Source organism: Diadema setosum, chromosome 11, assembly GCF_964275005.1.
Source record: "Diadema setosum chromosome 11, eeDiaSeto1, whole genome shotgun sequence".
NCBI lineage: Eukaryota > Metazoa > Echinodermata > Echinoidea > Diadematoida > Diadematidae > Diadema > Diadema setosum.
Genome location: NC_092695.1, coordinates 24897974 through 24910829, shown reverse-complemented (window position 1 = coordinate 24910829; position 12856 = coordinate 24897974). Strand labels below are relative to the sequence as shown.

General features: G+C 38.0%; 1 protein-coding gene across 1 annotated transcript in view; it reads right to left on the bottom strand.

Moving 5' to 3' along the window:
• Positions 1 to 7761: 7761 nt before the first annotated feature.
• The window catches only part of LOC140234867 (protein inturned-like), a 31424-nt gene continuing 26329 nt past the window's right edge, over positions 7762 to 12856 (bottom strand). The window contains exons 14-18 of the mRNA XM_072314914.1: positions 12337 to 12614; positions 11865 to 11965; positions 10829 to 11018; positions 9289 to 9431; positions 7762 to 8316 (exon numbers count right to left, since the gene is read on the bottom strand). Coding sequence (XP_072171015.1) covers positions 8202 to 8316; positions 9289 to 9431; positions 10829 to 11018; positions 11865 to 11965; positions 12337 to 12614 — 827 coding nt within the window. The 3' untranslated portion in view covers positions 7762 to 8201. The remainder of the gene's footprint in view (positions 8317 to 9288; positions 9432 to 10828; positions 11019 to 11864; positions 11966 to 12336; positions 12615 to 12856) is intronic.

The following is a 12856-nucleotide window of genomic DNA, read 5'->3' as shown; positions in this document are numbered from 1 at the left end:
ATTGATTGATTGATTGAGAGGGAGAGGGGAGGGGAGGGAATAAGGAGGGGAGAGGGAGGGATAAACAGGAGAAGCAGAAGGGGAGAAGGGGGTAAAAGGAGGAGAACGAGGGAGAGGAAAGGAATAAGAAAAGCAAAAATAAAAGGAAGAAGATGGAGGAGAAGAGGAAGAAACAGCAGCAGAACAAGAAACTTGAAAAAGAAGAACAGTCTGCTTTTTATAAACGCGGTGTATTACATTTTTGCACATCCTCTACGAGAAAGTAAAGTCCTTAAAACTCATTCAAGGAAACTCCAATTTTGGCTACTTGATTGCACAGAAACTACAACAAAACAAAATTAAATGTCTCTGTCACATCACAAACGCGATATCACAGCAAAATTCGCTATGATTTGATGTAGTCAAGTGATTACACGTTTCTTGGTATCCTTTGATTTCGCACAATATACCACATAAACTACAAGTGATCGGTATCCTTGGTTTCCACTGCATTTATTTTTTCAAGGGCCTTTTTATAGAGAGAGTGTGATGCGGAATGGGTTTCAGCACAATTTGTTTGGGTAGACTATACGCAGCTGAATGGACGTCATTAAACCGGGATCCTTTTCTCTGATATTGAATGCCCCCTCGACCTCACTCATCACGAACACCATTCGCTTGGAAGGTTGCCCTCAGTGTGATTGTTTATTCGAAAACATAAAATATTAACAAAAATAACAAAAAAAATATAAGAAGAAAAATGTAGATATATATTATAATCAATTACGTATACATTAAAGGAGACCTCCGGATGATTTTCAGATTTGAACGTTTGAACAGCTATAGATTAGTTATACTGAGGACAGAGTTTCAGAATTTGTGATAATTGTGATAAAGAATAAGAATATTTTCAAAATTTAGAACAAATTTCAATGAACAAGGATGATGACATGGCAGAGTCACCAAAAGAATGCATGAGTTGGGGCTCAAGGGAGCAGAACAAAAGAAGAAGGCATGTATAGATTGAATACACAGGTGAACTCGCAAGTAAGCGGTATTGTAATGGAATTACACTGCTACATTTCTGGAATATGTGAACCTCCTATGTCATCATCCTTGCTCAGTGTAATTTGCTTAAGATTTTTCAAAGTATTGTTTCTCTGCTCAAGAACCACAATAAATTCCACAAATCTATACATGGAGTTGTGGGTTTATGTACTACATGATGTGAAATTATGAAAATCGTCTGGAATGTCCCTTTAAAGTGAATAGACTCGTTGACATGTCAACCCAACCCATTTTGTGTCAGGGTAATTTAGACAGTGTGTGGGCCTACAACCATGTGGCGTTTTCTGTGCCAAAATCGGCACTCCAAGCACACCAAGCCACATCAAGTATAAAATTGTACCCAAGCAGCCCAAGAACCTCTTGACTAAGCCAGTTCAGGGTTCCAGTTTGAGCATGAGCAGAAAAAGGTCATTTGTACCGAGAGACAGGTTGGTTTTTAAATTCACTGAGATAAGCATCTGTGATGCAATGATTATTCATGTAATCCTTATTAATGGTGCCTGCCAGTACATCCAGCTGACAGCAAGCCTGGTAGTTGGCAATGTAAACAGAAAAAGTTTGTTAATGTATTCAAAAAAGCACAATGAAATGGATGCTTCCCAAAGTGTTGATTGACGAACCAGTCTGGTCACTTAATCTACGCAGGTTCATTCTTTGTTTGAATACGAGTTCCATAAATTGCTATATTGGGCAAATTGACGCATTATGTCGCTTTGAATCAAGCAAGTGAAGTGCCTAACCAACTGAGAAAAATGAAAGGTCATTTGTACCCATGTGCACATACGCATGAGCCATCTCCGGACTGGCTTATTGTATTTCGTTATAATCATGCATTTGCCGTAGATGGCGGTATTCTGACTCTGCTCAGTTGCTCAGTTTGTATGTTTTTGTTTTGATTTTTGTTCGTGTTTTATGTGGTACTGTGTCTCGCAAGTGCATCCCACACCACCAGCTTGAAGTCCTCTTACGTCAGTGAACTACATTATTTTGGTATCATTCTTACTATTTTTTTTAATTTTTTTTTTTTTATTATTGCTATTTCTAAGGATTCAATCTTGTTACTGAGCTTTAAAGCAATCAATGCAAAAGTTATGAATTTTTAAAATGTTGGTGCTGTTATCGCTGGATAAGGAGACTACTACACAAAATGACATCATTTTGGACAACATGACAAAAATATTAATCATAAAAAAAAATCAACATATTTTCACTTGATAGCACAATAAAAGAGTACTTGATTTTAATAAAATGAAGAAGTCAATGAAAAGTGTACTTTTCATGAAAAATGAGATTTTGTAGGATTCTCCTATTTTCTTTATATTTTGTCCAAAATGACATCATGAACTGTAATAGTCTTCTCATGCAGCATTGACGGCATCAAAACTTTAAAAGATAAAAAACTTTTGAATTCCACTGATATCTCTGCTTTCAACAGTCTCCAAAAACAAACAAAAATACACACACACACACACACACACACACACACACACACACACACACAATATGCAAAGACATCACATATCCTTACAAGACTTAATTCCCCATTAACATTTTATAACTGATTCACTGTATACGCTATACTTTTTGCAAGGTTCTTGTTTTTTTGCGAATTTTGCGAGTCAGATGCTATTTGTGAAATTAATAATACATCAACATATTAACTCTGATTTCAATACATGTATGAAAGCAACATGCACACATATATTTCTAAGTTTCTTACTATACTGGCAATGATCCCAAATTGCAACACTCACGAAATCATCGGGCGGTACTAATTCACAAAAAAAAAAAAAAATTGACTCGCTAAATACATGGCGTATACAGTAATCTTACACAAAATGAATCGGTTTCTGGTAAACAAATTCTCATCTCAATATCTTCATTTATGACATCACACTCTCATCATTCACAGTAAACAGTGCACAAGAAAATGAAGGCGGCACAGTGATATAGTGGTTTATCATAATATTGAATTTCATTATACCTCTCTCCATATATATAGTGACATGATATATCATAATCAGTACTTGATATAAATAAAATGAGAAATATAATTTGATAAACAGTACATAAGGTGTCCAGTCATGATACACACGGCGCTACAACCTCTAATCTCAGTACGCATGTGAGTAGGTAGAGTATTCCATTAGTGAAAAATAGACAGTAATGTGATATACAATGCATGTTCTGCACAACTGACATAGTACAGCTCCAATCCAGGACTGATGGCTTGTTGCTGTTAAGATTATCATAAACTGTAAACAAAGCAAAAATCAATGGAAAAAATATCTTTATATTTTTCAAGTTTTGTTGCTATTGTTGTTTTGTTTTTGTTTTGTTTTTTGTTGGTATGTGTGTGTGTGTGTGTGTGTGTGTTTCCCCAAAGGGTTAGATTTAGTGGATAAGTTGGAAATGCCCAAGTCTTTCTTGTGGGAAGAAACACAATGCCCATTGTATAATGTTCTGAGCTTTTCAGTAACATTCAATTATACAATATGAAATGAATTATGTCTGCATATGTACATAACCACGTCTGGGCGGGTATATGCATGGAGGCCTATGTTATGTGTGTGCGTGTGTGTGTGTGTGTGTGTGCATATACATGTAAGCGTAGATGTGGGTTGGGGCACAAGGCTACAGAAAAAGTTCTTCAGGTAAGATAGATATTAAAACAAAAGCACAAAAGTATCATAGTATGTGTCTTTGGTTAGAGTGGAATGTTTGCAACAGCAGTCTAGCAAACAGTACTTCTACTTTCACTTCCTTTTCAAATCTGATTAGATATTCAATACATAAAGTTGTATCCCCCCTTTTTTCCCTGTCTACAGGAGGAAGCAGGGGGCAAAAAGAAAATCAACTATCAGTAACTGCATACACAAATTGCAACAATTTACTGCAGCATGCCATTCAGTATACTGTTCCATTTCAGTATCACACCAGTTATTGAAACAGAATATCACTTGGAAGATACCATGTACAGCGCACTCCCATTATAACACGGTTATAACGAAATTCCGGCTATAATGAAGTAAAAATTTAGGGCGCAACATTATCCCCTCCATGTAGTTTTATTGTTTATTTGTGTGGTTATGACAAAATTTCAATATTAACGAAAGAAAACTGCCAGTCTGGGGGACTTTGTTATTAGTGGAGTCCACTGTATCAAGTACAGTGGACAGGGTCAGTGGTGGGGGGATGCAAGTTCCATTCATGTGTTTATAGGAATATCAAAATGGTACAATGTGAAGAGCTGGTGCTGGGCCAATGTGCTGAACTATATTCCCATTAGATTTGTATAGAACTAACTTATATATTATGATCAGTAATGAAAGCATAAACTGATCCTCTCACAAACGAGTTGCTTCTTTTGTCCATATTACTTATCGCACACATAATCTAACAACAGTTGTAGTCCATGTATGACAAAAAGAGAAATTATATGCCATATATTTTATCTTATTATAAATATTTCTATACTGTTCTGTATAACCATTTCTGCCATACATGAATCAGACTACCACAGTACTACGCTTGATTATCCAATTAGTTACTGTGAGTATCTCTTTGTGCTTTAAACCTCTTGCTTAACCCATTGAGGATGGACTGATTTTGCTATAACACACATTTCCCATAGACACCTGCCTAAGTATTCTCGGGACTCATCGTCAACAGGTTAAGAATTTTGTGCCATGATTAGTGCAAGTCTTATCATGACCTATAGCAGGGCTCCACACTAATTTTTATTTTTGGTGGCCCAAAGGCAAATATCCGACCTTTTTTGGTGGCCCGATCAGGCCACCAAATTCTTCATTTCTGACATTTTGGTGGCCCGACGTGCGTTTTTGGTGGCCCTGGGCCCCCGGGCCACCGTAAGTGTCGAGCCCTGCCTATAGGTACGGACAACTACATGTATAAGTCAGAACACATAAGTGATACCATTTTATCCCCATACAAATGTCACTTGCCAAGTGTGCAAAGTACTGCTTCTATATAACTTGGGCAAATTAATTCTTGCTTGTTCTTACTTGTCTAGATAAGTAATACTTGTAGTGACCTACAATCCATCACAGAAAACACATATTTCTTCATGTGTTTATTTCAACCCTATGGGTCTGTGAATAATGGGACAAAATGTGTAATCCCATATCATGGTAATAAAATATAAGTATTCATGTATATAAATCAAATTTCAGCATACAATACAATATTAACATAGACATGTTGTAAATCATATACTGTATACACCATCTATCTTGCTAGTATACTTGGTGAATTGAAACATCTATCTCTGCCATAGGATTAACAAAAATATGGGTCTATGACAAGGTTGTACAATGTGAGCTCAGTCTTACTCCTTGATGGGAGCTACACAAGTATTGTTCCTTGACTGAATCGCATTGAATGAAAGAGAGCAAAGTATTCAGCTTAAAGGCAACACATAGTTCTCAGAAGGGCTGAAAATTCATCTTCCAAGTTCCACCACTCGGAATTTGTTTCCTATATATCAAAAGGGTATACCAGTACCAAGAAATGTGCCTGACTGATGCGATTTGCCATGATGATGAGTTGTTTCAGAGTATTTTGAGATCAAGAGTGTAAAATAATTTAGATCTGAGTACCTGACTTTTATATCTGAAGAGCCCTATCTGTCCTGTAGTACATGTAGGTAGGTAGAACATTACATGATGATTGATTGCGCCATAGCAGATGCATTTCCCATCAAGCTGCACAGAATTCACTCTTGCGCAGTAGCTCAATGGCGACTGCTATGGCCAATTTTTCCATTATCGATAACATAACATTATGTAAAAACTGCAATGCAATGCAATCTCAGACATCAATACTGTCAGGGTACCTTTTGGCAAATATTTCATATTTTCCGACTAAAATTGTGTTATCACGGTGCTATTTCATACATTTCCTATGCATACATGTATGTGTCCATTTTAGAGCAAAATTCGACAGTTTCTGCAAGCATATGAGAACTATGTTTTACCTTCAAGACATATCAGCAGCATGACATTTTGTAAATTCTACAAGGTATTACTCATCTCACTTTGTTACCTTTGTTCTCAATGCTCTTTAAAGAAATGCCCCTGACATCTGGATGACAGTTTATTTTCTTTACAACATGGACACCTCACTGACAATGCTCACTTCTACAACACTGTAGTAGTGAAACTAAATCAAGATGGACTTTTCAAACAGCATCCACTTGTAAATGTACACCACAAATATCAACAGGTGCCTTTAAAGTAATCAAGCAGAGGCCATACTGTGTAGAAATAAAGGAAAGCAGCCATACAGAAGTACATGAATCTCATGCACTTTTCAGAGTAAATGAAACCCAGGTTAATTGCATTTAGTTGGTGGGTTATATCATCATGCCATAAATAAAACAACTCGGTGATTTGGAATTGGACCTGCCCCTCATCCTGGAAAAAATTTCAATTTCAGTTTTCATTTCTAGCCAACAGATCTCTTCTCTCAAGTCGAAAAATGTGTACAGACATCCTCCATAGAATGAACATGAACAACAATGTATCACATTGACATATAAAAGGTCGTTGTGAAACAAAACAAAAAAAAAGTCATGTTCTTTATCTCTTCTCAGAAAGCATATAAATGGAGTCACAAACGGTCAAGTTCCATGCATCTGCAGCTTGATACGCACGGAAAACTGGCCATGGAAACTACTGTATTGCCTACATCTGCAAGCTTAAACATATCACTAGCACCATATAAAAGATTTTTATGCAACACAAACACTTCCGTAACTTCTCGTGTATGGTGAAGTCCTTCATCATCAAGATAGTGAATGATAAAACAACATATCCTTTTATTAAATGTGCATTTAAAATCATGACTATTGGTACTCAGAAAGTTAATAAGCTCTGTCTTTGTATTATGCCATTGCAATTCCTTCTAAGTCTTTCTCTTATTCTTTTTTTTTTTTTTGGGGGGGGGGGGGATTCCTTTTGATTAAATCAAAAATGCTTTACCTGGGTATACAAAATAAAATAATTCCCGAAAAACAAAAACAGAAAAGGTGCCAGTCAATACTGGATTTATATGACTAACAGACATGTTTCAAGAGAGTGCTGCTGTGGCTATACATGTTTATTTCTCACTCAAGTTGCATTTAATGCCTTTGAGAATTTAATCTCAGCAAGGTGTAAATGACCACACATCCACTTGCTTGGTTTGCGGAGTTTCAATTCAAGATATAAGTGAACACATTTCAAACATAACAGTAAGCATCACTTGAGTGATGGATATCACAAGTAACTCTTATTAATTTTGGATGAAAGCGATAGTATACACCAAGTGTGCATCACGTGGTGGTATACTATCCGTTAAATAACCCAGACACTGTCAAATTCACAATGGCATCATCTTTTGTAATAAATCAATAATTCATACTTATGAAGTCATGTAAGTGGCAAGTGTCTAACAACAGCACTTCTGCGATTAACAAACTAAAAAATAAAAAATAAATACTACTTCCTTGTATTCTGACTCCTAATCATCAGACTGTAACTTCTTCCCATGAATCATCTAGAAATGTTACTTCACGGGAGATACATTTTATGCGATGAACACACATCCTCACCCTCTTACATTCAAGATGGTATGTCAGACAGACATGGAAACAGAAAGGGGAAAGAAAATCAAGGAAACTGAGCACCACTCCAAGCACCAATACAGAAGTTTTCTCCTCTTTACGAAGTGCTCTTCTTAGTTTCATACTAGACACATTCATGTGCTATTGCTGACATGCGGGTTCCAAAACCACAGCTCTTATCCTCTTGTGATCTTGAAAGTGGAAGTTCAATGTCTCCGTCACCGTATACGTGCGCCTGTGCTTGCATAATAAGGTCCACTTAAAGTGGGTTGTCCAATAATGCAAAGTACACACTTTTGCTGTGCAGTTGATCTGAGGCACACGAGTGGTGAAAATCGTCGAGAGTTGATACCAAGGCAGCAAGAGGTGGACTGTCAATGGCCAACAGGGACTGCCAACAAATGATGTTGCCCGTTACTGGCCTATGCCAACTGACCCTGGCCTATACTGCCTGTCACTGGCCCACATGGGCAGTCATGTCAATGGTTAACCATCACCTGCCTACACTGTCGAGGGCCACTGCTGACTCTCATGGACCAACACCGAATGCTAGCTTGAATGCCAGCTCCACCGCATTTTGCGTGGTGCTGTCATGGTAACAAACGTAGCACTCCTTGGTTTCCGTCCGCCCCCTCAGTAGTCTCCTGAATATGAAGCAACCAGAATCAAATGCCCCATCATAATTTAAAACACACAATTTTAGCTTGATATTTAAAATATGGTCTATCAGCTGCATACCTGAGGCAATAACCTACAACTTGAATTGCACATTGTATTAGTATGTATGATTGAGTAGCCTTCCTTTTCAACACAACTGTGCCATCTTTGTCACATTTCAGCAACTACCAGAATGCAAAAATGAGGGAAATATTACTTACATTTCAATGGGAACACCAGCATATACTGTAAAACGAGGAATTTTCACGTGCATTTTAATTTCACGAATTTCGCGAGCGCCAAGATTCGCAAAATTAAGATGCATGCAAAAGTTCTTGTCTACACTATATGCATTGAATGCCAGTGGCAGTTCGCGAAAATTTCATGCCGCAAAAAAGGCATTCGGCTCCAATTCGCGAAAAATTCATGCCGCGAATATATCATGTTTTACAGTAGCTTGTCTAATGCACAATACCTCATACGTATTGCAAATATAAGCTAGTCACTATAACTTTTCTTGACGCGAGCTAAACCAAAACATCAAGCAACAACAAACCTTGATTATTAAATGGCTAAAAGTATCTTGGTTTCAATAATGCATTGATTGGATACTACCATACAGCTATGCGAACATTTCTTGTCAAAAATATCCTTGATTTCTCATATACACTAAATACTTTCAAATTACACTACAGATATAGTACTACATATCTACGCAAACATTTTTTCTAAAATATATCGTTGAATTCTCATACTCAGCAAATATTTAAACATTCTCTCTCTCTAAAAAAAAAAAAAAAAAAAAAAAAATGCTAGAAAGAAATCCCCTCCAAAATGACAACAAAACAAACAAAACTAAACTAAACAGAACAAAGCAAAACACCCTAAACATTTTCACTGCTCATCTCATTACAACTTGCTGGTGATATAGAAAACAAAAGGGCATAGGTGGTACTCACCCTGTGACCCAGTACTTCATGCTTGGAGGTTGCTTCTTCTCAGGCCAGTTCTCTGGATGGCATCGGAAGCAGACCCCAAACTCTCTCAGGATGGTGAGTGCATCGCATCTTGTGATGGATTTCCCACTCAGCTGATCACTGGACTGTGAGTAAAATATGTCAAGTACATAAAATTTTAAAGGGGAACTCCGGCTGAATTTCAGACTTTTACATCGGCACAACTACATATTGGTTATATTGAGTATGGAGTTTCAGAATTTATAATGATTGGGATAAGGAATGAGAATGTTTTCAAAATATATAACAAATCACAATGAACATGGATGATGACATAGCAGCTTCACCATAAGAATGCATGAGTGGGGGCTCAAGGAAGCACAACAAAAGAAGAAAGCTCACATAAATTCTACGCAAGTAACCTTGTTAAGCAAGCGGTACTGTATTGGAATTGCACTGCTACATTTCTGAAATATGTGAGCCTCCTACTCGTGCATTCTTATGGTGAGCCCCGACTCATGCATTCTTATGGTGTAACTGCTATCTTGTTTGGTGTAATTTGTTTTGGTTGTAAGAGAATTGGTATCTCTGCTCAAGGACCACAATTAATTCCATAAATCTAAACATGGAGCTGTCAATTTATGTACTACATGAGGTGAAATTATGAAAATCGCCTGAACTTCCCCTTTAAGACACTGATACTCACTTAAATGGGATCTGACTCTGATGGTTGTTATTACTGTGGTAATATGCAAGTCCAAGTATAGTCATTTTAAACAGGTTCCTGGCACAAATAAGTTCTTGGCCTGTCAAATAACACTCCAAAGTACAGCTGTAAGCTTACTCATATTTGATACATGTTATCCACGATACCACCCCAGCATTTATCAATCCTTAACCTGTTGAGGACGAGTCCCGAGTATACTCGGGCAAGTGTCTATGAGAAATGCATGTTGTAGCAAAATCAGTCCATCCTCAACAGGTTAATATGTCAGTTGCCATATTCTGCAAACCCTCACAAATTCCTTAATTATCCAAGTATATTTTGCTTCACAGTAGCAGACAAAAAAACCATTCCATATCAATGTAACCTTGTAGTTTGGGGATTGTTTTTCGCATAATATCACATCATAACAGCAATTCTCATTTACAGAAAGTGTACACACCAGCCACTATTTCAAAGTACAGTATATACACTTCCAAATGAGACCACCACGTTTCACTGAGGGAGGGTTTAAATTACACGGAAAGTCTGCAATAAATGTACTGTACAAGTGGAAATTTTTGCAGTGAGGAAATTTTTGCATATTTTGCACAAGAAGAAACCAGCACGAAAATAAAAGCATGCAAAATGTTATGCTTGTTACATGTAACACAGTGACTATTTTACATTTTAATTCCGCAGAATTAAAATCATGCAAATTACATCTTAGCCGACCGAGCGTATACCAATTATTTTTCCCCAAAATTTCCACTTTTACAGTATCTAAAACATCCCATGTGAACGTCCACATCCCACTCAAGTGCATGGCATCAGCCTTACCCTCAGCTGAGCATGCAGGGACAGCTGCTGACGGACAACTTTGCAGCACTGCTGAAAGTTCTGGAGGAGCTGGGAGTGGGTGACCCCACCCAGGAAGGCGATGTCCGACCTCGTAGGGGTGATGATGATCCCCGTGGCGGGGTCAAGATGGACGTAGTGGAAGAGGGTGTTGTCTCGCCCCGATGTCAGCCTGAGGTTAAAGGACCACACATGATCATTAGACAAATTTCTTTGACACACCAACTTTGTTTCCATCCCTTGAATACTTTGCAATTGCCCTCATAAATGTTAATCAAAATGGCAACAGTCTAGTTTCTATTTATTTCCAATGTATTTTTATGTTCATTGTCAAAAGGAACAGACAATGAAAAGTCACAATAAAATGAAACTTAGACTAAGTTTTACAAATTCTACTGTGTGGCACAGCAAAGTCTTCCTTAAACTCAGAAACAATTGGTTCTTTCCTAGCTGCTGCCATAGTAACTGCAATTTTTGTAAGATACATTAATTGCAAACATCTTCGTAAAACAGGCTCCACGGTTCATATTACTACTATGTTTGATACTGTCCTCATATGAACAATGCATCGAGTCAGAGGCATGTTTAAAAGCCGTATGTTTATGTGTGTTTCTTTTACCCATACTTACTCATCAGTAAACTCTGGGGAAAGGCTTTCACACAGAAAAACTCTGTCTTTTACATAAATAAAATTATGATCCTTAACAAAAATCTTGGGAAAATATCCAATTTATCTTGAAGCCTACTCTGATTGACTCGCATCGTTTTCTGAACAAAAATGGACAGCTTAAACATGACTGAGGTAAAGTATGTTCAATAATGGTTGAACTGCTGTTAGATCTGGGCCCCATTTCACAAAAAGTTGATACGATAACAACTCTTCCTGAAATGGCAATTGTCACAGTAACGACAAGAATCCAGCTTTCTGTTTGGCTGTTGCTACTGAAAGTTGCCATTCCAGCCATCCTAACATCTTTTATGAAATGGGGCCTAGGAGGTAGTTGCATGGTCTGCTTACTTGGTGGCAGTGAAGTAATCTGGAGATGCTGTTTCCTCCAGTGCACGCTTCATGACCCCCATGGAATAAGGGTCAGGGATCAGGCGCCCTCTTTTGACAGCCTGCAGCAAATGAGAACAGGCAAATGAAAACATCTTTACCATACATATGAAGCACATGATTTGGTCATCACAATAACAAAATGTATATATTCTCCGAAGAACAGAATACTGATAAGATTATTTGTAAGATTATTGCAAACAGAAAAATTTTAACACCAAAGACAATAAGTGTTACTTTTCCTCCTACAATTACACATTCTTTCATTGTATCCAACACTTGCCATCTTTCCTTTTTCTATCAACAGTGTCCCGTAAAGCAATCTACTGTCCTGATTCATAGATGCTTAGGTTTTCCTCTGCTGCATAGATCTAGATCTGGCACACATGCCTTTTCATGCTTTTTCTGTCCATACTTGATCTACTGCACTCACCCTATACATCTCACTGCTTCCTATTGAGCCTGCCGATGCATCAGACTCTTTTCTGGACTCGCTGCGGCGGCTGACGGACGGGGAAGACTGCGTGCTGTTGGTTCTCGAGTTGTGGGGGCTGGTGGAGTCGCTGTCGTTGTCAGACTCGGTGCGGCTGGAGGTGGAAGGGTGCTTTCGTGACGGGTTCGGGCTGACTGAGAGGAAGGAGACTGGTGGGGTCGGGGAGGCGGATCGCCTCTGGGAGGTGTGGGGACTCTCGGACTTCTTACCTGGCGAACCTGCACCATGGAACAAAATAAGAGTACAACACCATTCTTAGTGCACAAATATTCACGCATGATTAATTTCTGTTACCACCAAATTAGAATATTCAGAAGGCTATACTGAATTGACAATGGACAGCAGGCAACTAAAATACCAAACCAGTACGTGATTAAACTGGACCATTACAACAGATAATACCTATACTCTCATACACGAAAATTAATGCAAAGTTTAGAGGCAGACCGATATACATTAC